The 25,501-nt window shown below is 42.2% G+C and overlaps 1 protein-coding gene across 4 annotated transcripts in view; it reads left to right on the forward strand.

The window, feature by feature from the left end:
• Positions 1-25,501, forward strand: part of LOC121547099 (KH domain-containing, RNA-binding, signal transduction-associated protein 2-like) — a 164,468-nt gene that overhangs the window by 76,700 nt on the left and 62,267 nt on the right. For 3 of the 4 annotated variants that reach the window (XR_006657691.1, XR_005996488.2, XM_041858207.2), the window contains one exon: positions 9,240-9,386. The exons of the other annotated variant lie outside the window; for it this stretch is intronic. Coding sequence is in view for 1 of the 3 variants with exons in the window: in XM_041858207.2 (XP_041714141.1) it covers positions 9,240-9,386 (147 nt within the window). In the remaining 2 variants the exon portion in view is untranslated. The remainder of the gene's footprint in view (positions 1-9,239; positions 9,387-25,501) is intronic. 4 annotated transcript variants of the gene reach the window in all.

Here is a 25,501-nt window from a genome sequence, read left to right on the forward strand (position 1 = left end):
AAGCACCTCTACAGATGGTATTTAACTGAGCTTTGCATTCTCTCAAGATGCAGAAAGAGAGGAATCATATTTCTCCACTCCTGTTCCCAAGTCCAAATTTTGCCTACATTTGGTGTATCATTTTACTGCAAGAAATTCTTCATTCTGCAGGAGTTATTATTAAGGCTATGTGTGAGGTTATAGACCTACAGTCACTGTCCAGATTTCAGTTTCCACTTAACCCATCTGAACAGTAGGCTACAGTTAGTTCCCTCGACATGCCATAGGCCTATTTAAAGTCCCGTCTTGTGACTGTCAAATTTGTATATAGCCTCACAACAGCCGGCACTGCTGTCATCCTCTTTTACCACTTCACCAAATCTTATCCAAAAATTACTTTTCTGGCCCTCCCTTCTCTTTATTTTCAACTCTCCTTTTGCAGCTTTTGTCTTATTGAGTTAAACTTCGACAATTTCCTTTTTGCCTCTGTGGATTGGCGTTAACTTTTTCTGCCCCTTCCCAAAAGCATTATTTGGTGATTGGCTGTGTAGGCTATTTGTCGCGCGTACAGTTAAGCCCTAAAGTTTAGGCTTATGCACTAATACCAGATAGCCTAAAATATTGAAAGAAAAACCTCAATATATCACATAGATATAAATTGCACAAGAATGATACATTTATGGATTTTTTAAGGTATTGTTTTCTCTATATTCAACCCACCCGCCACCCACCCGCCCTTCAGCCACACAATATTTAATGACCCTAAACCCGTCCGCCCCACGGATATAACCGAGGGGACTGCGGGTTGTGAGTCAACCCACACATCGCTAGTGCCTGGATCCAGGTTGGATCTAATATCCCTAGCGAATTGATGTTGATCATCTGTTGTTTTCTGCTTGATTTACAGCAGGGTCTCGTTAGATTTAACAGACAAAGCATCAATGTAATGAGTTCATGTTTTCATATGTTTTTGTGCCTCAGAGTCTACAGTGTAGGATAGACTATTGCGCAACACCCAACCTATCCCATAGATTATTCTGGATAGAATGACAACAAATTGCATTGCCTAATAGGCTTCTTCACACTATGATCTGGTAATGAAATAACATGACAAATACATTTTGTTTTCCATGTTACACCTGCCATTTTAAAACCATACTAGGGGCTTGAAATAGCCTACTTGAACATGAATCACGCCCTGACCTATAGAACTCTAGTTAGTTTGGGGCTGCATGTTTAGTATCTATGTTATGTTTTCTATGTGTAGAATCTAGGTATTGTGTTTCTATGTTTGGCCGGGTGTGATTCCCAATCAGAGGCAGCTGTCGCTCGTTGTCTCTGATTGGGGATCATACTTAGGCAGCCTGTTTGTATCATTAGTGGTGGGATCTTGTTCCATGTTTAGAGGCTTGTATTGTGTTTAGCCTTAGGACTTCACGTTACGTAGTTTTGTTGTTTTTGTTTGTGTGTTTATCTTTATAATAAACATGTATGCATTTCAAGCTGCGCCTTGGTCTGACCCGTCCTTCAACGTACGTGACAATGAATTAGGAGCTCAGAAATTCAAGTACTGAAATAGGCCTACCTTGTAAATCAGACATTTCCTCAAGTTGGTGCTTGAAAATATATTTTAATTAGTGTAGCCAATTTATAAGTTCTCCTGCTTATAATGATCTGTGATTTCATGTTTGATCTGTTTTTCTGAGAGATGTGGCCACTTTTGTTAGTTTCGTGACACTTCATTTGAAGGGTGGTGTTGTGCTACTCTGTTGAGATAAAACCACATGCGGTTATTATGAGGAAGACATCTAATGTTGGCTTCAACTTGGCTTTCCATGCAAATCCTTCCATAAAAATAAAGGAACCCGTTTTTTGCTCGCTTTCTCATTATAAAAACAGTGATGGTGAGATTCAAATATTGAGATTAATGCCAATGCTATTCATAGGTCTTTGTTGTGTGTGCCTGCTTCTGCTACAGAAAAATCTCCATGCATGCATCCAATCTATTTAGTCACACAATGTCCATATTATTCTCACATATTTTAGAATGTAATAATAAGTTGAATATCAATGCATTGGCAAAGCCAAAACAATGCATTATTCTTAAAGTGATAATAGCCTACTTTTTTAAAAACACTTTTTGCATGCTTTTGGGGGGGAGGGGGGATTCTATATTAGGCTTTATATGTACAATTATATAAATGATCCAATTGTATAACATTTATTAAAGTGGTAATGGGGGGTGGGGGGGTTCTATATTACAATTGTATAACATCGAGGTCCTTGAAAATTACAATTGTGCTTGAAAAAGTCCCTGAAAGTCCTTGAATTTGACTTGCCAATGCCTGTATGAACCCTGCTTAAAGGATGTATAGTCCTATGTTGTTGTATAGGTGGAGTTATGGGCCAGTTTGCATATATTCCCTTTTATTCCTCTAAGTACACATGTGGAACAGCATGAACATTTTGAAATGTTGATCCCAATGTCACACATTGACCCCATTATTTATAGAAAGACCCAAATCTGCAACACCCTGCAGATACATAATCTCTTGTTTTTTTCTCTGGGGTAAATACCGTTACTAGGATGATAGTGTACTGCAGTATCTACAGTATCTACAGTATCTCTATTTCTAGTACTTCTCTGGTAACATGAGACAAGCTTATGCTTATTCTAAAGGGAGGAAATCAAAACAGCATGACACTGTAGCCTATCTCAAAACCTATGGGCAGCCACACAAACAGCTATTTATGCTTTGTGCTAATAATAATGACTACACGTCAGGGGATTCTATGGTGTCTTGTTTGGTTTTGAGGAATATTCCGCAATGAAAGCCATTTTTAATTCCAAACAAGCTGCATGATTTATGCTTAAAGTCTTAGGGAAGCATTTTCAAACACTACTCACAGAGGAGGACTAATTTGCTATACATTGGATGTCTGTAGCGTAGATATTTAAAGGTCAGCTGTCAGCCCACATGTTATATCGATGTATGAAGTCTTACTACAGATGTAGGATCTTAATTTGAGACAGTTTGCTACAGCAGGAATATAATCCTGCAGCAACAGGAAATGTTAGTTATTATGTGGATTTTAATTAATGGAAATTTTTGTAAGGGTTGATACATTTTTTCATAAGGGAAAATCAAATGGAAATTAAAAACTTCAGAAGCCTTTTTAAACTTCAAATACACTACAAGTTCTCCTGCAACAGGGTGATCAAATTAAGATCCTACATCTGTACTTTTCCTTTATGTCATACTTTCCAATAAACTCCTCTCTCCTTTCAATTATTGCTTATAATTGTAGGACAAGCATTTTCTACAATGACCAAACAATAAGCCACCTTTTTCTGATTTTAATGCATTCCAACTATAGTGAAACTCTTGAGGATTGTGTAAGGAAGTGATTCCAGAGTTTAATAACTAGTCCTACAAGTAGTCACACCATGTTCTGTCATATTAATGAGAAGAACCCCAGTGCCAGCAGGGAATCCTGAAAGAAAGGGGTCTCTGGCAAGTGGCACTTGGGGAGCTGCTACTGAAACTGGGTCATATAAGATTCTATTGAACTAAGAAAAAAGATTATTCACTCCATTGGTGTGTTTCTATGAGTACAGTACAGTAGGCAACATCAAATGTACTTCTCTGCATTCCTCAGAAACATGTGCCTTTTTCTGATATAAATAGTCCCTGGCTGTCAGAGGAGAACTTCCAAATGCAAAAGGATTTCCACAGTTCTCAGATATACTTTGACACTGTGTTTGACTGAACGTTTGTTGAAGGTGTGCTTCTCAACAGACCTGTCATACCAGTGCTATGCACCAGTTTAATTTTAATGACACTATTTTACAGTTCCATAATGCTAGCTATTAACCTAGCTGTCTATTGTTAATTTGTGTAACTAACTTGTGGAAGTTGATTTTTTTGTAATCAAAATAAGTGTGCAATTGTATTTAATAAGTGGTGTCTTTAATCAGTTTTAATAGTTACTTTAATTAGCTAGATTAATTTGTTACATTTATAAAATGTTAGAGGGTTGACTTTCTATTTTGCTCATTCCTGTAATGTTGCATATCAGATCACCAGTCATCCATGTCATACAGTCATATTTGTTTGCGCCATTGTCAACCTATGAGACCTATTCATATTGCCTTCAACTATCTTCAGCTTCAGCCATATCCTTAGAGTCAAGACGAAAAAGCTCCCTCTGAAAACTTGTAATTTTGTCATTTCTAAAAGGATTCTGCTGTACTCATATTGAACCACAAAAACAAACAAAAAAGACATTCATGTTGAATGACAGGCCCCGGCTTTTAAAACAACAAAGCATTTTGCTCATCGGATTGTCATAAAAGGAAAGTCAAAGCTTTCAGATAAAATACAGAACAAATGTCACCCAGTTCTTCCTCCATTCATGAGATGAATCACCGGAAAGGTTTTCAATTGTCTGTTCGCTATTTACATTTTAGTCATTTAGCAGATGCTCTTATCCAGAGCGACTTACAGTTAGTGAGTGCATACATTTCATACTGGGGGGCAGTATTGACTTCAATAGCAAAATACCTATCATTTTATCTGTTTGTCTGGATTTATTTGAGCACAGGCCTAGACCAACCCCTTACATAAAGACACATATTGACTCACTAATTTAAATAGTGATTACTGTACTTTCAATGACCAATCTGAGAAAGGAGGTATAATTTCTAACCATCCAGCATCCATAAATTCAATTCTAATTAAATTCCCTTTCCTTGTAAATTCCATTTAATTCTATTCAAATTCCAGGTCAGTCTTTGAATTCAGAGATACAGTAATTCAATTCCTCTCAATTCCAATGTTAGGTAAATTCCCAAAATGTAATTCTCAATTCAATATTATCCCCCAAAATTCAAATTTGAAGGCAATTCATTCAGGCTTTCAGGCTGATCATGTCACTGTTCAGGCAGCCTACTGGAACTATAGAAGTACAAGTTGAATGATTTAAAAAATATCCTGCAGTCCATGTTTGATACTAAGTGCATTAATTCCATTAATTGGGAAGTGTAAGAATATTGAATTCCAATTCAATTCCAAAGTTGAATGTTTTTACAATTGAAATTCCAATTCAAACAGTCCAAACAGTCTAATTCCAATTCAATTCCAATTCCATAACTTGAAGATTGTTGAAATTCAAATTCAATTCATAGTGAATTCTAGAATTGAATTGGAACTTCAAATTCAATTGGAATTGACCCCAACCCTGCTAACCATTGTAGTTGGAAATATACTGATTTTTCATTGCCAATTGCCATTGTTGTTAGATGTCTCTTTGCACATGATCTGTGGTAAAATAGTGTATTATAGTGTTTTCATATAGGCCTATACAGTCATTATACTTTCTCATGTGTGCTCTACCTGTGTAGAATACAGATAATTGTAGGAGTTTATGTAATTGCCAACCCTACAGTAGCTCTATATGTATATACTTTCTCATTAATTTTAAGTTTGCCCCATTGACTTAGCAATAGAGACCTTCCCTTCAGGATGGGTTTCAAGAATATTGTGATTGCTCAAGTGCCTCTTCCACCTTGGAACCAAATGAGGTTGTCTATACCGTATAATATATAGCCTGTCATGTCGTACGGTCTGGAGAAGAGGGTTGATGGGATAAGAGGAGTGCACCACACCACTGATCAAGCTTCTGGGAGAATCACTCACATCAAAGTATCTCCAGTGTTTGAATGTGTGCCAGAGCCCAATGTAATCAACATAAGAAGGTAATGCTGGCTGTCGTAATTACCGGCTTTCTGAAGAACAGTTTCTAGTGGCGACCTTTAGCAATCAGGCCACTTTGTAAATCTTACCTGGTGTGTTTGCATTGTTACACACACACACACACACATTTGTTTTACTATCCTTGTGGGAACCAAACAATTGATACCCATTCAAAATCCTATTTTCCCTAACCCCTAACCCTAAACCTAACCCCTAAGACTAAAATAGCCATTTTCTTTGTGGGGGCCAGTGAAATGTCCCCACTTGTCCAACTTTTCCTTGTTTTACTATCCTGGTCAGGGCTTCTGGTCCCCACAAGGATAGTAAAACCAAAAAAACACACACACAAATTCCAAGTTAAAAACCACAAATATGGCTCACGGTCCGTGTACTTTTTGGCCAATTGTTTTCTGAGTTAAAACTGACAAATCAGCAACATGAAAATGGACCTTTTTTTAAATATTTTTTTTTATGGAAAAATTGCTTGTTTTTTGTTATCTCGTTTTTTGTATAAAACCCACCTAATATTTATATTTTCACAAGTGGGTGGGGTTAAATGTGGAATGCCTGTCATTGGCCAAATGCACAGCCAACCCTTCCTGTGCCTTCAAAATAGGAGTTCACCTTTCTAACTTGATTCTATTCCTCTACTATCTATTAGGTAATCTATTAATAGCTATTCATTCATTTATTAATGTCAAGATACGGTGATATTTCTCAATTCCTCCATTCCTCACCTCTTTCAGACACAACCCCTAGCCTGAGAGGGATTGATGGGTGATGACATGGTGAGAGCTCCGCCTTACCCTCTAATAGGCTTGGTGGAATTTTGTCCGTATTGCTTACACGTGTCCAATCCTCTCAGATCTCCACAAGTGTCTAGGGTGTTGGCTAGGGGTTGTGTCTGGACAGGGCCTGGGTATCATCGCTACTCACTCACTCAGGCAGAGACAAAAAAAATTACTAGCTGTCAAACCCTTGCTTCCTCTGTCCTTATTTCTTACGTAAAATGTATTCACGCATGACTGTAAGTCGCTTTGGATAAAAGTGTCTGCTAAATGGCATATATTATTATTTTATTATTTCATTCATTCCTCACCTCCCAAAGCACATTGGTGTAGAGGATTGAAGGTTCCTCACCTCGGGCCTCCTCCTCTAATGTTCTTTGAAAGAGAGATGAGGAATGGAGGAAACAAGGACGGAGGAAGCAAGGATTTGACAGCAAGTGGGTGGGTGGGTAAAATGCAATATAACCATATAGAAAGCATGGTGATACAAAAGTCTGACTGCCTCTCTTTTTAAAGATGTGTGTGTGTGTGTGTGTGTGTGTGTGTGTGTGTGTGTGTGTGTGTGTGTGTGTGTGTGTGTGTGTGTGTGTGTGTGTGCGTGTGTGTGTGTGTCACTCCTAATTATCATCTATCATTTCAAAGCTGTAAATACCAACACAGTTCAAGTAGACTCCAGGGTTAATTGCTGCTCATTACTGCCATCTCGTGGAATTGAAAATGCAACTACATACAATTCAATTTAATTAAATAGGCCTCTTTCTGAAATGTTAATAAGAACCCCCAAAATCATTGTTTATATCCATGAAAGTACATCTCTGATTGCCAATACTGATGAGTATATATACTGATAGCCTGGTTACTGATAGCCTGGTTCCTCTCTAGGTTTCTTCCTAGGTTTTGGCCTTTCTAGGGAGTTTTTCCTAGCCACCGTGCTTCTACACCTGCATTACTAGCTGTTTGGGGTTTTAGGCTGGGTTTCTGTACAGCACTTCGAGATATTAGCTGATGTAAGAAGGGCTATATAAAATAAAATTGATTGATTGATTGATTGATTTTAGGTCTGCATGATATATAGTGCCATATATAGTTACATGATATTCCCTTTTTATAAAATGTTATACACATTTTGGACACAACAATTCAAAATAAAGACAAATAATCTTCACAATAATTCATTAAATGGGCCTTTTCCTATAATGATGACTCAAACAGGGGACCAGTCCTCAGTGCTGAAATAGGGGCTGCATCTGCTGATTACATGGACAAGGGGAACCTGATCAGTAATCCTAGAACAGCAATGCTACTCTGAGACCCTTTGTGAATACAGCCCTAGATCTTCCCTAAATGTTAGGTGTGTGAGTGGGTACATGGCAGGCAGGAGAAGGGTGCGGGGAGAGGAATGTACTGCAGGTGTGTGTGTGTGTGTGTGTGTGTGTGTGTGTGTGTGTGGCCTGGCCAGTCATTTGTAGGTCGTCTCTCTGTAGCCTCAGGCGTTTTGCTCTTAATCTGAATCTCTCACCCTGTTTTACCTCTTCATTGTCACTCTGTTGAATGATGTCATTCTCTGACCACTCCACTCACCTCCTTTCCCGAGCCCATGCCCTCAACAGACAGAATAGCAACCCCAGCAGGGCTACAGTACCCCTCATTCTGAAATGACAACTCTTCAGAAATTACATAGTCTAAGATGCTCATATTTCCAATGGTTAATGAGGGAGTTAGGATATATCAGTTAGCTAACCATTTACAGTAACAGCAGTTCATTAATAGGTTGATAAACACTATCATTGTTGTGATCTTATCTTAAATATAAATAGATAAATATCACAATCTTGTAATTAAGAGATTAATTAATAGCTATTAATAGATTGCCTAATAGATAGTAGATAAATAAAATTAGGCTAGAAGGGTGAACTCCTATTTTCAAGGCACAGGTAGTGTTGCCTGTGCATTTGGCCAATGACAAGCATTCCACCAGTGGAGGCTGCTGAGGGGAGGACGGCTCATAATAACGGATGGAATGGAGTTAATGGAATGGTGTCAAACACATCAAACGTGGTTTCCATGTGATTGATACCATTCCACTGACTCCATTCCATGCGTTATTATGAGCCGTCCTCCCCTCAGTAGCCTCCAATGCATTCCACATTTAACCCCACCCACTTGTGAAAATTGAAATATAAAAATGTTTTTAATGTTGCATTGTTTATATGTAAAAAAATTGATAACAAAAAAAACAAGCAATGTTTCAGGATTTCTGTAAAAATAATATTTTAAAAAATGTCAGTTTTCACGTTGCCGATTGCTTCGTTTTAACTCCGAAAACAATTGGCCAAAAAGTACACAGACCGTTCACACATCATTCAACTTTGTAGTATCTTATTTATAATGTAAACCAAAACCATCAATATGATTCAGCCACAGCTTCATGGTGTAAATCCCAGTGGGTGGTTACAGTCTGACAGGCAAGCTGGCATCCAACAGGGATGTCTCACTCCCAACTTCCCCAATTCTTGAGGGAGGAAGTCAAGACATGCTGATGAGATTTAAATTTATTAATAGGCAGCTGTGTGCTACAAATTATTCTTGTTAACCCTTCATGCTTCACTTGATATATCCATCATACCAACTGTACTGTTTGATATCACTTTCACTTTCTCCTTTCAGGCCCAACAATAATACTTGACCTGGTTTTTCCTTCTCTTTTTTTCCTCAGGAAGAAGAGTTGAGGAAAAGCGGAGAGGCCAAGTATGCCCATTTGAGTAACGATCTCCATGTTTTAATTGAAGCCTTCGCTCCTCCTGGAGAGGCCTATTCCCGCATGAGCCATGCCTTGGAGGAGATTAAGAAATTCCTAGTTCCAGTAAGTTCGTTTAAACCATATCATTTACTCAAATTGTACATTGAGATGGGTCTGCGCACCTCTGCTCTCGTGGATTCCTCTACCGGGTCTTATTTGCACTCTCAGATGTAATTGAAAGTTTCTACAAGGTTAAGCAAGTGATTAAAACAGTTCCAGACAGACTGATTGAATGTTGGATGGTCGACACTAACACATTTTGTTACAACCCCAACTGAGAAATCGCTCAAGAATGACAATGTAGTACTTTTTTCACATAACTTGTTATATTTTCTGGAAGGTTGCTATAGTACATTTTCTTTATTACAATGTAAATAAAGCTTTTGCTTTGCTCTGTACCCCCACCCCCATCTAGCTAACGAGTGAGTTAATGTATTCCACAATTAACAAGTCCAGTATAGAGCCACTTGCAAGGCTCTGCCGAATTTGAGCCTACAGCAGTTAGCAGTAATTAATGTGCGTACTGTGTAGGCATGCTGAGGCTGAGCTGTAAATATTAATAAAGCTTTGCAGCATCTGCCAATCCCTCAGGTAGAGGGGCTGGATGAGTCTCCTCATGGCGTTCCTTGTGCTTCCTGCCCTAGGTTTTACATAACAGAGTCTTTGCTTCGCTGGATATGTTTCAGCTTCGACAGCTGCACTGATCAGGTCAAGGTACCCCCCAGCCCAGTCTAGACTATATGTAAAATCTCAATTTTGTTCATAATGGCCACCAGACTAGAATTGCAAGTAGAAGGACACCTGTGTCTAACCCTGAACAATGTTCCCTCTAAGCTGCGAGCTCCCAGGGACTGCCATGCAGAATAAATATCAGCCCGGGCAGAGAAGCACGAGATTGAACTTCACTCAACTTTCTACAGTTTTCCCTGTTAGTTAATACTATCAACGTTTCCCTTTACTGTGGGAATTGTGATCGAATTAAAGCAATATTAGCCACTTTCAGTGCAACATACCGACACAAAATGAACTATGCAAGACTTCGTATGCAAAACCATGCAGATATTTTGTTGTAGGCAGAACGCATCGGAGTAGGATTCTATTGCATTGACAGGCATGACTCAGGCCATACTCTACACAGACCGGTGCGCCATAACCAATCAGAGCTGCAGTAGGGGAGCATAATTTGTCTGGTTCTCTGTAATAATGGTAAGGGAATAATGATCAATTGTATTTTGTTAAGTGTTTTCTTGCATCAAACAACACAACAACATTTTCAGTCACCTCCTTGTCTGAAAGACAAGTGGATAAACAGGTTAATGTCAAGCCCTGCATGTTTTTTTCAAAAGTCTCATGGAATGTAGGCCTACATTGAACACATTGGCTGCTACTGTAGGCTGAACGATAGAACAGCTATTTCCATGTTAAAATGTTATGGGATGCATTCTCTCCATTGTTTTTGATGGTAGGCCACTCTGGTAGGCCTACATTATGATCAAATAGCCACAGTAGCCTACATAACCACTGTTAAAACTAAATTAAAGCGGGTACAGCCTCAGTGTTCACAGTAAAAGCGCAGCAGAAGTTGCACAGAATTTTCACAACGTTCTAGTTTGCGCTCAGCAGACTTGAAATTTGCTCAGTGACGGGAAAGAAAACAAGGGGACCTTGCCCCTGAAGTATTGTAGCTTGAAAAGCTATTTTGGGGATTTGTTTTTTCCCAGTGTTGCCTATTATCTCCCACATATACTTATGAGAGACTTGCAGTCATTCAAGGTTCCAGAGCCTGATGATTAACTCACCTAAATGCAACCAGGTTGGAGGAGGATTTTTTGTTCAAATGATGTTTGGAGGAGGACCAAAGTAGCCAATCCAACGCTTGGCATTTTCCTTGGCATGCCCACCCACTACAGCCTGCCAAAGGATGAGATCCTGTTATTCTCTGTATTCATCTGTCAAGTTAGACTCAATGGACTTCTTCCAAAACTCGCCTTGCAAGCAAACAAAATGTCATGGTAGTCAGACAATGTGTCGTCTGGTCCAGAGGTTTTTTTCCCAATAGGGGCATGCAACATCTGTGAAAAGACCATTCACTCTGTGTGAGGAGTTGGGACTTGGACCACATACTGCCAACTAGTACCAGGAGAGTAGTGATTCAAGCAGCACAATGTGCAGTATTAAAATATACTGAACAAAAATATAAACGCAACATGCAACAATTTTACTGAGTTATAGTATATATAAGGAAATCAGTCAATTCAAATAAATTATTAGGCCCTAATCTAGGGGCGCAGCCATGGGTGGGCTTGGGAGGGCATAGACCCACGACACTGGGGAGCCAGGCCCAGCCAATCAGAATTAGTTTTTCTCCACAAAAGGGCTTTATTACAGACAGAAATACTCCTCAGTTTAATCAGCTGTCCAGGTGGCTGGTCTCAGACAATCCCGCAGGTGAAGAAGACGGTGTGAAGGTCCTGGGCTGGCGTGGTTACACGTGGTCTGCGGTTGTGAGGCCGGTTGGACGTACTGCCAAATTCTCTAAAACGACGTTGGAGGCGGCTTATGGTAGAGAAATGAACATTAAATTCTCTGGCAACAGCTCTGATGGACATTCCTGCAGTCAGCATGCCAATTGCACGCTCCCTCAAAACATGAGACTTCTGTGACATTGTGTTGTGTGACAAAACTGCACATTTTAGTGTGGCCTTTTATTGTCCCCAGCACAAGGTACACCTGTGTAATGTTCATGCTGTTTAATCAACTTCTTGATATGCCACACCTGTCAGATGGATGGATTATCTTGGCAAAGGAGAAATGCTCACTAACAGGGATGTAAACACATTTATGCAACAAATAAAATAGAGAAATAAGCTTTTTGAGCGTATGGAAAATTTCGGGGATCTTTTATTTCAGCTAATGTAACGTGGGACCAGCACTTTACACGTTGCGTTTATATTTTTGTTCAGTATAACAGGTGTGTCTGTACTGTGCCTCAGTCATCAACAGCATGGACCACAGAAGAGTTGTTATGGAGGCGACTGGCAGTAGAGACGCTCTCGCTTGCTAATGCAGACCCCAATGAGAGGGTGCTGTACACCACAACCCACCAACCCCCAATGTAAGAACGCTGAAATGATGTATTTCACTGCAAAGTCTGACTCCCCTGGTATTATACAGGAATATTACCTCCACTATTATCTAAAAGTGAAACAATGGATGAGAAATCTTCCAAAAATTGTTATGATGATATTGTTTATCAGGTATTTTGGTCGTCATATTATAGTGGGGAGTTGAGCCTCTTTCTTTCTGCCAGTGTTTCATTATCTTCTCTGGAAATAGGCTTACAACCGGAGCTTAATCACAGTTTTTTCTCCAAGTTGTTGCCTCCTGGTTCAGTTGAAAGCATTTTGCCACCAGTTTTCATTCAGAGGCTAATTAGTGATCCCATCAGGCTAGCCATTACATCTATTCATCGCCAAATACATGTATATTCTGAACCAATTTAACCCCATCAAGTGTTGGCTATGGGGAAACTTGGTGCAACTGCAATACAATTATTTCACTTGAAGCTATTCAAGACATCGTTTGCTGTTTTGCAGAGCAAAGCATTTAGGAACAGACTTTGCATTTACTTCATTCACTCGCTAGAATACCGCCATTTTGATTACGTCTGATTGTACACAAGTCACTGTCAATCAGGTAATGCTGACATTATACATGAAATGTATCACTGTTTAAAAGGAAAGGCATGAATGAGTGAATCTCATTGACGTCGCAAACTTGGTCTGTGGGACAATGTTAGCATTTAGTTTTCAGTGTCCATAACAGTAGCCAGTGGCCATCGGTATTGTTCACAATCAAGTGACTGAAAAACAAGTTATTATATTCTATAAAGTCTCTCTGCTGTGTGCGCTGTTGTACACCCATCTACTATATGTGACTCACCACCTGGATTTGGTCTTATATAGCAACATTTGAAATGCTGTTTTTTACATTGGATAAAAGTCGAGACTCAGAGCTACAAAATTGTATGTCATACTGTCACGATCGTCATAATAATTGGACCAAGGCGCAGCGTGATATGAGTACATACTTTTATTTTAATTCACCACACGAACAAAAACAACAAAACGATACGTGAAGTCCTCAGTAACATACACAAACCTACACGGAACAAGATCCCACGAAACACAAGTGCACAACAGGCTGCCTAAGTATGGTTGCCAATCAGAGACAACAAGCAACAGCTGATTCTCGTTGCCTCTGATTGAGAACCACCCCGGCCAACCTAGAAAACACATGAACTAGAACAGAACATAGAACACAAAACATAGACCCTACACACCCTGGCTCAACATATAAGAGTCCCCAGAGCCAGGGCGTGACAGTACCCCCCCCAAAGGCGCGGACTGCGACCGCGCCAACATAAACCCAACAGGGGAGGGGCCGGGTGGGCATTCCGCCTCGGAGGCGGATCCGGCTCCGGGCGTGACCACCACCCTCTAACAACCCCCCCGTAGCGCCCCTGGTCTGGTCTGGCCCCGCTGGCTGGAGCTGGACTGGACATCGGTGGAGCAGATTGCTTAGGCTCCGGTGTGGAGCAGCTGACCGGTACCTGACCAGGCACCGGTGAAACAGGCACGGGCTGTGCCGGACTGACGACACGCACCACAGGCTTGGTGCGGAGAGCAGGAACGGACCGGGCTGACAACGCGCACCACAGGCTTGGTGCTGGGAGCAGGAATGGGCCGGACCGGGCTGACGAAGCGCACCACCGGCTTGGTGCGGGGAGCAGGAACAGGCCGGGCCGGGCTGATGACGCGCACCATTGGCTTGGTGCGGGGAGCAGGAATGGGCCGGACCGGGCTGACGAAGCGCACCACTGGCTTGGTGCGGGGAGCAGGAACAGGCCGGGGCGGGCTGACGACGCGCATCCTTGGCTTGGTGTGGGGAGCAGGAACGTGCCGGACCAGGCTGACGAAGCGCACCACTGGCTTAGTGCGGGGAGCAGGAACAGGCCGGGCCGGGCTGACGACGCGCACCATAGGCTTGGTGCGGGGAGCAGGAACAGGCTGGGCCGGGCTGGCGACGCGCACCATTGGCTTGGTGCGGGGAGCAGGAACGGGCCGGGCCGGGTTGACGACGCGCACCATTGGCTTGGTGCGGGGAGCAGGAATGGGCCGGACCGGGCTGATCGAAGCGCACCACTGGCTTGGTGCGGGGAGCAGGAACAGGCCGGGCCGGGCTGACGACGCCGCACCATAGGCTTGGTGCGGGGAGCAGGAACAGGCCGGGCCGGGCTGGCGACGCGCACCATTGGCTTGGTGCGAGGGGCAGGAACAGGTCGGGCCGGGCTGGCCGCACCATTGGCTTGGTGCGAGGGGCAGGAACAGGCCGGGCTGGCGCCGCACCATTGGCTTGGTGCGAGGGGCAGGAACAGGCCGGGCCGGGCTGGCGACGCGCACCATTGGCTTGGTGCGAGGAGCAGGAACAGGCCGGGCCGGGCTGGCGACGCGCACCATTGGCTTGGTGCGAGGGGCAGGAACAGGCCGGGCCGGGCTGGCGACGCGCACCATTGGCTTGGTGCGAGGGGCAGGAACAGGCCGGGCCGGGCTGGCGACGCGCATCACAGGCTTGGTGCGAGGGACAGGAACAGGCCGGACCGCACTGGGAACACACACCACTGGCCTTGTGTGGGGATCAGGAACGGGCCGGACCGGACTGGTAACACACCTCAGTACCTCTCGCCGTGCCTCTACACTTTCCTTCCCTCTAATGACCAATGGCCCCCGTAACCTGGTGGCCTTCTCTCCTCGTCCACAAACTCGCCCTTTATCTGCCTCCAGCAGCCCCGTCGTCCATGCCATGTGCCCCCCCAAAAAAATTTATTGGGGGTGCCTCTCGCCTGTCCGACGACGGCCCGGTTGGCGCCGTACCTCCTCTCCTGCCTGGGTCTCCCCCTTCATCGCCCTCCGGTAACGGACGGCCTCCTCCTCCGTGATCTGCCCCCAACCGAGAAGGACATCCACTAACATTACCTCCGGCGTTTGCTCCTGGGCATGCTGCTCGGTCCTGTATTGGTGGGATCTTCTGTCACGAACGTCATAATAATTGGACCAAGGCGCAGCGTGATATGAGTACATACTTTTATTTTAATTCACCACACGAACAAAAACAACAAAACGATACGTGAAGTCCTCGGTAACATACACAAACCTACACGGAACAAGATCCCACAAAACACAAGTGCACAACAGGCTGCCTAAGTATGGATCCCAATCAGAGACAACAAGCAACAGCTGATTCTCGTTGCCTCTGATTGAGAACCACCCCGGCCAACCTAGAAAACACATGAACTAGAACAGAACATAGAACACAAAACATAGACCCTACACACCCTGGCTCAACATATAAGAGTCCCCAGAGCCAGGGCGTGACACATATGCTGCATTTGAGGAACAATGGGAAAGTAATTCTGCTTTGAAAAATGGCATTTGAATGTTTTGGTATCTAGTGAAGAGCTCTTCTTTGTCTACACCCATTCAGCATCGTTCACACCCTATTAAGCTTTAGCCCCGCCCATCTCGTTTCTCTCTCGGAGAGTTAAGAGCGCACACTTGACGCTCTGGCCGATGATTAGTTTACTTCTGGATAACATGAAAACAGCCTAACCAGCTCTGCTGGCAACAATTTACACCGGCCATATTCAACGGGTGTTGTACACTTTAGCTTAAGACATGTAGCTAGCTAGCTAGGTAAACAATGAACCTAGCTAGGTAAACAATGTGTAAGATCACACACGTCACGTAACATTAGCTAACGAGCCAGCAAGCTAACGTTAGCTAGTTAAACAACAATGAACATAGTGCCAAATCATGTTGTTACTACCCTGCATTAATCTGCTGGGAGCTAACCAACCAGGTTCAATGTTAGTTAGCTAACATTAGGCTCTAACTAGCTAAGCAAATATTTCTGGGATAGAAATAATAACGTCATACACGTAACGTTAGCTAGGGAGCCATCCAGCTAACGTTAGCTAGCTAGCTAGCTAACAGTACACTTTAGCTTGAAATGAAACGTGTAATATCTGAAAATGTAGTTAGCTAGACTATCTTACCCCTATACATCATTATGCATGATGGACGCGTCTCCCTCACGGATGCCATCTCTTTAGCTATCATACTCTAATTCCACTGATTTCAAAACTCGATCCTCCAGAAAGTGGAGAGCAACACTTATGCAGCTCCACTACACTATACATTTTGTTAAAAGCTGCGTTCGACAGGATTACCAACACAGACTGACCAGCTCAAATAGACAGAAGCTGTCTATATGGCAGACCAATCCGAACTCCTCTCTCGGCATGTCCAGCCCACTCATTATTTCAGCCAATCATGGCTAGTGGGAAGGTTGCTGTCTTTTTCTGTGGCTTAACCAACAAGGCTCGTAATTTAACAATTGTATTCGTATTTACAAATGGCATACAAGTTTGTTATTAAGACACATGAAAGTTCACATGTTCCAGAAGGCATTTCTGCCAAAAATAAAACGTTCAAATGGCTCTCCTGTGAAGTTGTAACTTGCGATATACGCCTAGTTTCCTGAAACAGGTCACATATAGAATACCATACCACCACCACAGGGGTCCTTTCCATACCAACAGAATGAATAAAAACATCATACATCACTCAATATCTGCTTTTAAATTAGCCTACATCCAGGGTAGATGGGTCTTTAGGGAGAAGGAGACAGAGCCCCAATAGAAAAGCTGTCTTGTCCCATTTGCTGTAAGTGACATTCATTCAGGTCTGTCTATGGCATCTAATAATAATAATAATAATATGCCATTTAGCAGACGCTTTTATCCAAAGCGACTTACAGTCATGCGTGCATACATTTTTTGTGTATGGGTGGTCCCGGGGATCGAACCCACTACCTTGGCGTTACAAGCGCCGTGCTCTACCAGCTGAGCTACAGAGGAGCATCTGTTATGCTACATGTATGCCTCAACTGCTACAAACCTGGAATATACAGTACCCGTCAAAAGTTTAGACACACCTACTCATTCAAGAGTTTTTCTTTATTTTTACTATTTTTTACATTGTAGAATAATAGTGAAGACATCAAAACTATGAAATAACACATATGGAATAATGTAGTATATATATATATATATATATATATATATATATGTGTGTCTGAATACACTATATCTATTCCAGGTTTGTATACAGTATATATACATGTACAGTGGGGAAAAAAAGTATTTAGTCAGCCACCAATTGTGCAAGTTCTCCCACTTAAAAAGATGAGAGAGGCCTGTAATTTTCATCATAGGTACACGTCTACTATGACAGACAAAATGAGATTTTTTTTTCCAGAAAATCACATTGTAGGATTTTTAATGAATTTATTTGCAATTTATGGTGGAAAATAAGTATTTGGTCACCTACAAACAAGTAAGATTTCTGGCTCTCACAGACCTGTAACTTCTTCTTTAAGAGGCTCCTCTGTCCTCCACTCGTTACCTGTATTAATGGCACCTGTTTGAACTTGTTATCAGTATAAAAGACACCTGTCCACAACCTCAAACAGTCACATTCCAAACTCCACTATGGCCAAGACCAAAGAGCTGTCAAAGGACACCAGAAACAAAATTGTAGACCTGCACCAGGCTGGGAAGACTGAATCTGCAATAGGTAAGCAGCTTGGTTTGAAGAAATCAACTGTGGGAGCAATTATTAGGAAATGGAAGACATACAAGACCACTGATAATCTCCCTCGATCTGGGGCTCCACGCAAGATCTCACCCCGTGGGGTCAAAATGATCACAAGAACGGTGAGCAAAAATCCCAGAACCACACGGGGGACCTAGTGAATGACCTGCAGAGAGCTGGGACCAAAGTAACAAAGCCTACCATCAGTAACACACTACGCCGCCAGGGACTCAAATCCTGCAGTGCCAGACGTGTCCCCCTGCTTAAGCCAGTACATGTCCAGGCCCGTCTGAAGTTTGCTAGAGTGCATTTGGATGATCCAGAAGAGGATTGGGAGAATGTCATATGGTCAGATGAAATCAAAATAGAACTTTTTGGTAAAAACTCAACTCGTCGTGTTTGGAGGACAAAGAATGCTGAGTTGCATCCAAATAACACCATACTTACTGTGAAGCATGGGGGTGGAAACATCATGCTTTGGGGCTGTTTTCCTGCAAAAGGACCAGGATGACTGATCCGTGTAAAGGAAAGAATGAATGGGGCCATGTATCGTGAGATTTTGAGTGAAAACCTCCTTCCATCAGCAAGGGCATTGAAGATGAAACGTGGCTGGGTCTTTCAGCATGACAATGATCCCAAACACACCGCCCAGGCAACGAAGGAGTGGCTTCGTAAGAAGCATTTCAAGGTCCTGGAGTGGCCTAGCCAGTCTCCAGATCTCAACCCCATAGAAAATCTTTGGAGGGAGTTGAAAGTCCGTGTTGCCCAGCGACAGCCCCAAAACATCACTGCTCTAGAGGAGATCTGCATGGAGGAATGAGCCAAAATACCAGCAACAGTGTGTGAAAACCTTGTGAAGACTTACAGAAAACGTTTGACCTGTGTCATTGCCAACAAAGGGTATATAACAAAATATTGAGAAACTTTTGTTATTGACCAAATACATATTTTCCACCATAATTTGCAAATCAATTCATAAAAAATCCTACAATGTGATTTTCTGGATTTTTTTTTCTCATTTTGTCTGTCATAGTTGACGTGTACCTATGATGAAAATTACAGGCCTCTCTCATCTTTTTAAGTGGGAGAACTTGCACAATTGGTGGCTGACTAAATACTTTTTTCCCCCACTGTATATATAGTGTATATATAGAGAGTGTATATAAGTGCCTTTCTGAAGGCACTGTATATATACTATATATATATATATACAGTATATATACAGTGCCTTCGGAAAGTATTCAGACCACATTACCTTATTGGCCTTATTCTCAAATTGTTTTTTTAAAAAGAAATCCTCAGCAATCTACACACAATACCCAATAATGACGAAGTGAAAACAGGTTTTTAGATTTATTTGCAAATGTATTACAAATAAAAAACAGAAATACTTTATTTACATAAGTATTCAGACCCTTCGCTATGAGACTCGAAATTGAGCTCAGGTGCATCCTGTTTCCATTGATCATCCTTGAGATGTTTCTACAACTTAATTGGAGTCCACCTGTGGTAAATTCAATTGATTGGACATGATTTGGAAAGGCACACAGCTGTCTATATAAGGTCCCACAGTTGACAGTGTATGTCAGAGCAAAAACAAAGCCATGAGGTCAAAGGAATTGTCCGTAGAGGTCCGAGACAGAATTGTGATGAGACACAGATAGGGGGAAGGGTACCAAAATATGTCTGCAGCATTGAAGGTTTTTCAGCGGCTGGGACTGGGAGACTAGTCAGGATCGAGGGAAAGATGAACGGAGCAAAGTGAGGAGAGATCCTTGATGAAAACCTGCTCCAGAGTGCTCAGGACCTCAGACTGGGGCGAAGTTTCACCTTCCAACAGGACTACGACCCTAAGCACACAGCCAAGACAACGCAGGAGTGGCTTCGGGACAAGTCTCTGAATGTCGTTGAGTGGCCCAGCCAGAGCCCAGACTTGACCCCGATCAAACATCTCTGGAGAGACCTGAAAATAGCTGTGCAGCAACACTCCCCATCCAACCTGACAGAGCTTGAGAGGATCTGCAGAGAAGACTGGGAGAAATTCCCCAACTACATGTGTGTCAAGCTTGTAGCGTCATACCCAAGAAGACTCGATGCTGTAATCGCTGCCAAAGGTGCTTCAACAAAGTACTGAGTAAAGGGTCTGAATACTTATGTAAATGTGATATTTCAGTCTTTTTCTTTTAAATAAATTAGCAAACGTTTCTAAAAACCTGATTTTGCTTTGTTCTTATGGGTATTGTGTGTAGATTGATGAGGGAAAAAAACGATTTAATCAATTTTAGAATTAAGCTGTAACGTAACAAAATGTGTTAAAAAAGTCAAGGGGTCTGAATACACTATATCTATTCCAGGTTTGTATACAGTATATATACATGTATTTATAGTGTATATATAGAGAGTATATACACTGCTCAAAAAAATAAAGGGAACACTTAAACAACACAATGTAACTCCAAGTCAATCACACTTCTGTGAAATCAAACTGTCCACTTAGGAAGCAACACTGATTGACAATAAATGTCACATGCTGTTGTGCAAATGGAATAGACAACAGGTGGATATTATAGGCAATTAGCAAGACACACCCAATAAAGGACTGGTTTTGCAGTTGGTGACCACAGACCACTTCTTAGTTCCTATGCTTCCTGGCTGATGTTTTGGTCACTTTTGAATGCTGGCGGTGCTTTCACTCTAGTGGTAGCATGAGACGGAGTCTACAACCCACACAAGTGACTCAGGTAGTGCAGCTCATCCAGGATGGCACATCAATGCGAGCTGTGGCAAGAAGGTTTGCTATGTCTGTCAGCGTAGTGTCCAGAGCATGGAGGCGCTACCAGGAGACAGGCCAGTACATCAGGAGACGTGGAGGAGGCCGTAGGAGGGCAACAACCCAGCAGCAGGACTGCTACCTCCGCCTTTGTGCAAGGAGGAGCAGGAGGAGCACTGCCAGAGCCCTGCAAAATGACCTCCAGCAGGCCACAAATGTGCATGTGTCTGCTCAAACGGTCAGAAACAGACTCCATGAGGGTAGTATGAGGGCCCGACGTCCACAGGTGGGGGTTGTGCTTACAGCCCAACACCGTGCAGGACGTTTGGCATTTGCCAGAGAACACCAAGATTGGCAAATTCGCCACTGGCGCCCTGTGCTCTTCACAGATGAAAGCAGGTTCACACTGAGCACGTGACAGACGTGACAGAGTCTGGAGACGCCGTGGAGAACAATCTGCTGCCTGCAACATCCTCCACCATGACCGGTTTGGCGTGGGTCAGTCATGGTGTGGGGTGGCATTTCTTTGGGGGACCGCACAGCCCTCCATGTGCTCGCCAGAGGTAGCCTGACTGCCAGTAGGTACCGAGATGAGATCCTCAGACCCCTTGTGAGATCATATGCTGGTGTGGTTGGCCCTGGGTTACTCCTAATGCAAGACAATGCTAGACCTCAAATGGCTGGAGTGTGTTAGCAGTTCCTGCAAGAGGAAGGCATTGATGCTATGGACTGGCCCGCCCGTTCCCCAGACCTGAATCCAATTGAGCACATCTGGGACATCATGTCTCGCTCCATCCACCAACGCCACGTTGCACCACAGACTGTCCAGGAGTTGGCGGATGCTTCAGTCCAGGTCTGGGAGGAGATCCCTCAGGAGACCATCCGCCACCTCATCAGGAGCATGCCCAGGCGTTGTAGGGAGGTTATACAGGCACGTGGAGTCCACACACACTACTGAGCCTAATTTTGACTTGTTTTAAGGACATTACATCAAAGTTGGATCAGCCTGTAGTGTGGTTTTCCACTTTAATTTTGAGGGTGACTCCAAATCCAGACCTCCATGGGTTGATAAATTTGATTTCCATTGATAATTTTTGTGTGATTTTGTTGTCAGCACATTCAACTATGAAAAGAAAAAAGTATTTAATAAGATTATTTAATTCATTCAGATCTAGGATGTGTTATTTTAGTGTTCCCTTAATTTTTTTGAGCAGTGTATACTATACAGTTAAAGTCGGAAGTTTACATACACTTAGGTTGGAGTCATTAAAACTTGTTTTTCAACCACTCCACAAATTTCTTGTTAACAAACTATAGTTTTGTCAAGTCGGTTAGGACAACTACTTTGTGCATGACACAAGTCATTTTTCCAACAATTGTTTACAGACAGATTATTTCACTTATAATTAATTGTATCAGAAAAAAAATGGTAGACCTCCACAAGTCTGGTTCATCCTTGGGAGCAATTTCCAAACGCCTGAAGTTACCACGTTCATCTGTACAAACGATAGTTACGCAAGTATAAACACCATGGGACCACGCAGCCGTCATACCGCTCAGGAAGGAGACGCGTTCTGTCTCCTAGAGATGAACGTACCTTGGTGCGAAAAGTGCAAATCAGTCCCAGAACAACAGCAAAGGACCTTGTGAAGATGCTGGAGGAAGCATGTACAAAAGTATCTATATCCACAGTAAAACGAGTCCTATATCGACATAACCTGAAAGGTCGCTCAGCAAGGAAGAAGCCACTGCTCCAAAACCGCAATAAAAAAGCCAGACTACGGTTTGCAATTGCACATGGAGACTAAGATCGTACTTTTTGGAGAAATGCCCTCTGGTCTGATGAAACAAAAATAGAACTGTTTAGCCATAAGACCATCGTTATGTTTGGAGGAAAAAGGGGGTTGCTTGCAAGCCGAAGAACACCATCCCAACTGTGAAGCACAGGGGTGGCAGCATCATGCTGTGGGGGTGCTTTGCTGCAGGAGGGACTGGTGCACTTGACAAAATAGATGGCATCATGAGGAAGGAAAATTATGTGGATATGTTGAAGCAACATCTCAAGACATCAGTCAGGAAGTTAAAGCTTGGTCGCAAATGGGTCTTGCAAATGGACAATGACCCCAAGCATACTTCCAACGTTGTGGCAAAACGGCTTAAGGACAACAAAGTAAAGCTATTGGAGTGGCCATCACAAAGCCCTGACCTCAATCCTATAGAACATTTGTGGGCAGAACTGAGTGGCTCAGTGGTCTAAGGCTCTGCATCGCTGTGCCGCTAGAGATCCTGGTTCGAATCCAGGCACTGTCGTAGCTGGCCGCGACCGGAAGATCCACGGGGCGGCGCACAATTGGCCCAGCGTCGTCCAGGGTAGGGGAGGGAATTGCCGGCAGGGATGTAGCTCAGTTGGTAGAGCATGGCCGTTTGCAACGCGATGGTTGTGGGTTCGATTCCCACGGCGGGCCAGTATTAAAAAATTATGTATGCACTCACTAACTGTAAGTCGCTCTGGATAAGAGTGTCTGCTAAATGACTAAAATGTAACTGAAAAAGCATGTGCTCTGTGAGTAGGAATGGGCCAAAATTCACCCAACGTTTGACCCAAGTTTAACAATTTAAAGGCAATAATACCAAATACTAATTGAGTGTATATAAACTTCTGACCCACTGGGAATGTGATGAAAGAAAAAAAGCCTTGAAATAAATAATTCTCTCTACTATTATTCTGACATTTCACATTCTTAAAATAAAGTGGTGATCCTAACTGACCTAAGACAGGGAATTTTTACTAGGATTAAATGTCAGGAATTGTGAAAAACTGAGTTTAAATGTATTTAGTTAAGGTTTATGTAAACATCCGACTTAAACTGTATATATATATATAACCCTCTTTTGAAGACTACAAAATTACTGCTAAGTATTCTTATCATGTACAGACTTTGTTTTTGTTTTTCTCAAAGTCAACACCCAACCTTTACAAGCACAATCAGATGTTTTGTGCTTTGTTTAAAATGCACACTTCCAATTTAGAGAAATGCTAGATGTCCCTACACAGCAAGAGGTTGCTTAAAAAGGCCATGTGTTTATATATACTATGAATCAATGGGGGTGCTTGTGAGCAATGCCTTTTTGTACCCTTCCTTGAAGTTACAGTAGATATGAAAATAATGGACCTTAATGATCTCATGCCATATGATGAGCATATAAGATAGATGCTTGTGGTATAAAATACATTTGTTTATGCATGATATCACAAGTTAAATAGTGTATTACCTGGCAATGCATTGTGTTCAAACCCTATCTCCATAATCATTCTCAACACAAACTCGCTTTGAAAATGCAACACATTTGATGATAAATAGCCCGCAAAATGACAAACTGAAAATAATAAAATGTGTGTCAACCACATCATTCAGCAGTTTAAGCCAAGTAGAGGCTAAATGCTGTACTCAATGCCACCTCTCATATTTGTTTTAGCCTAGCTGTCATTGCAAACAGGACGAGGATAAGTGGTTGGAGGAAATGAGAACTGTCTAAGCCCGTTGACAAGATAATACAATATGTTTGATCTAGTCTGTTATCTGGCCTGTGATTCAGATCATTGTCATGTTCAATGACTGGCTGAGAGAAACATGTACGAATCAAGACACAACAATGCAATATTTCCACATCAGGATAATGTTATTGACGCTTTCAATATGAACTCCCATGCCCTCCCAACCCTGTCTTAGTGCAACTGTAAGTTGTTTTCCCTGGTTCCTACAAATGTAGGATCTTAATTTGAGCCAGTTCGCTACAAAAGGAAAATAATCTTGCAGGAACAGGAAATGTGAATGATTATGTGGATTATAATTAATGGACATTTTTGTAGTGGCTGATACATTTTTTGTAATGGAAAATCAAATATGAACTTTCAAAGTGGAAATTACAAACTTCTGGAGCCTTTTTAAACCTCAAATACACTACACGTTTTACTTTTACATGTTCTCCTGCAACAGGGTGAACAAATTAAGATCCTATATATGTAATGGCAGCTTTAAATATGGCCTCCCATGCCCTCCTTCCCTGGGTCCTTACATTAGTTGTTTTCCTTACGTAAGTTGTTTTCCCTGGTTCCTTACGTGACCCTCCGAAAAGACTGGGGAGGTGAAAACCATGTAGTGAAAACCATGTAGTAAAAACCCCACAGTTGTTTGTTTTTTTACCCATCCAGCCCTTTTATATAATAATAACAACAATAATAATAATAATTATACATAATTATAGATCAGTGGCCCTGTTGAGGGAGTAAGGACATGATGTAGCTAACCAAGGCCATGGACCTTGGATGACTTATGGGGCAGATACATTAACTTATAAGGCATTAGCTATATGTTTATGACTCATTGAAAGTGTTACTACATTTCCACTCCGTTTTTCTGTGTGGATGTGTTTTGGAGGACAGTCTGGCGTTATCTTTTTAGACACTGACTATGAATGCTGCAATTTTTAATTTTTAATTAATGTTCTTGAATCTCCCCTCGTCTATGAAATATTCTAAGAACTGTCAGTATACTGAGACTTGTACCTCTACAGTACTCTGACTAGAACATTCTCTACATTAATATTCAGTGTTAAACTAAATCATGCATTTCCTGTGCATATCAGGATCATTTTTATTTAGGAGAGCTTTGCTGCAGTTGCGAACATCTGTT

The sequence above is a fragment of the Coregonus clupeaformis genome, chromosome 31 (genome assembly GCF_020615455.1).
Source record: "Coregonus clupeaformis isolate EN_2021a chromosome 31, ASM2061545v1, whole genome shotgun sequence".
Classification (NCBI taxonomy): Eukaryota; Metazoa; Chordata; class Actinopteri; order Salmoniformes; family Salmonidae; genus Coregonus; species Coregonus clupeaformis.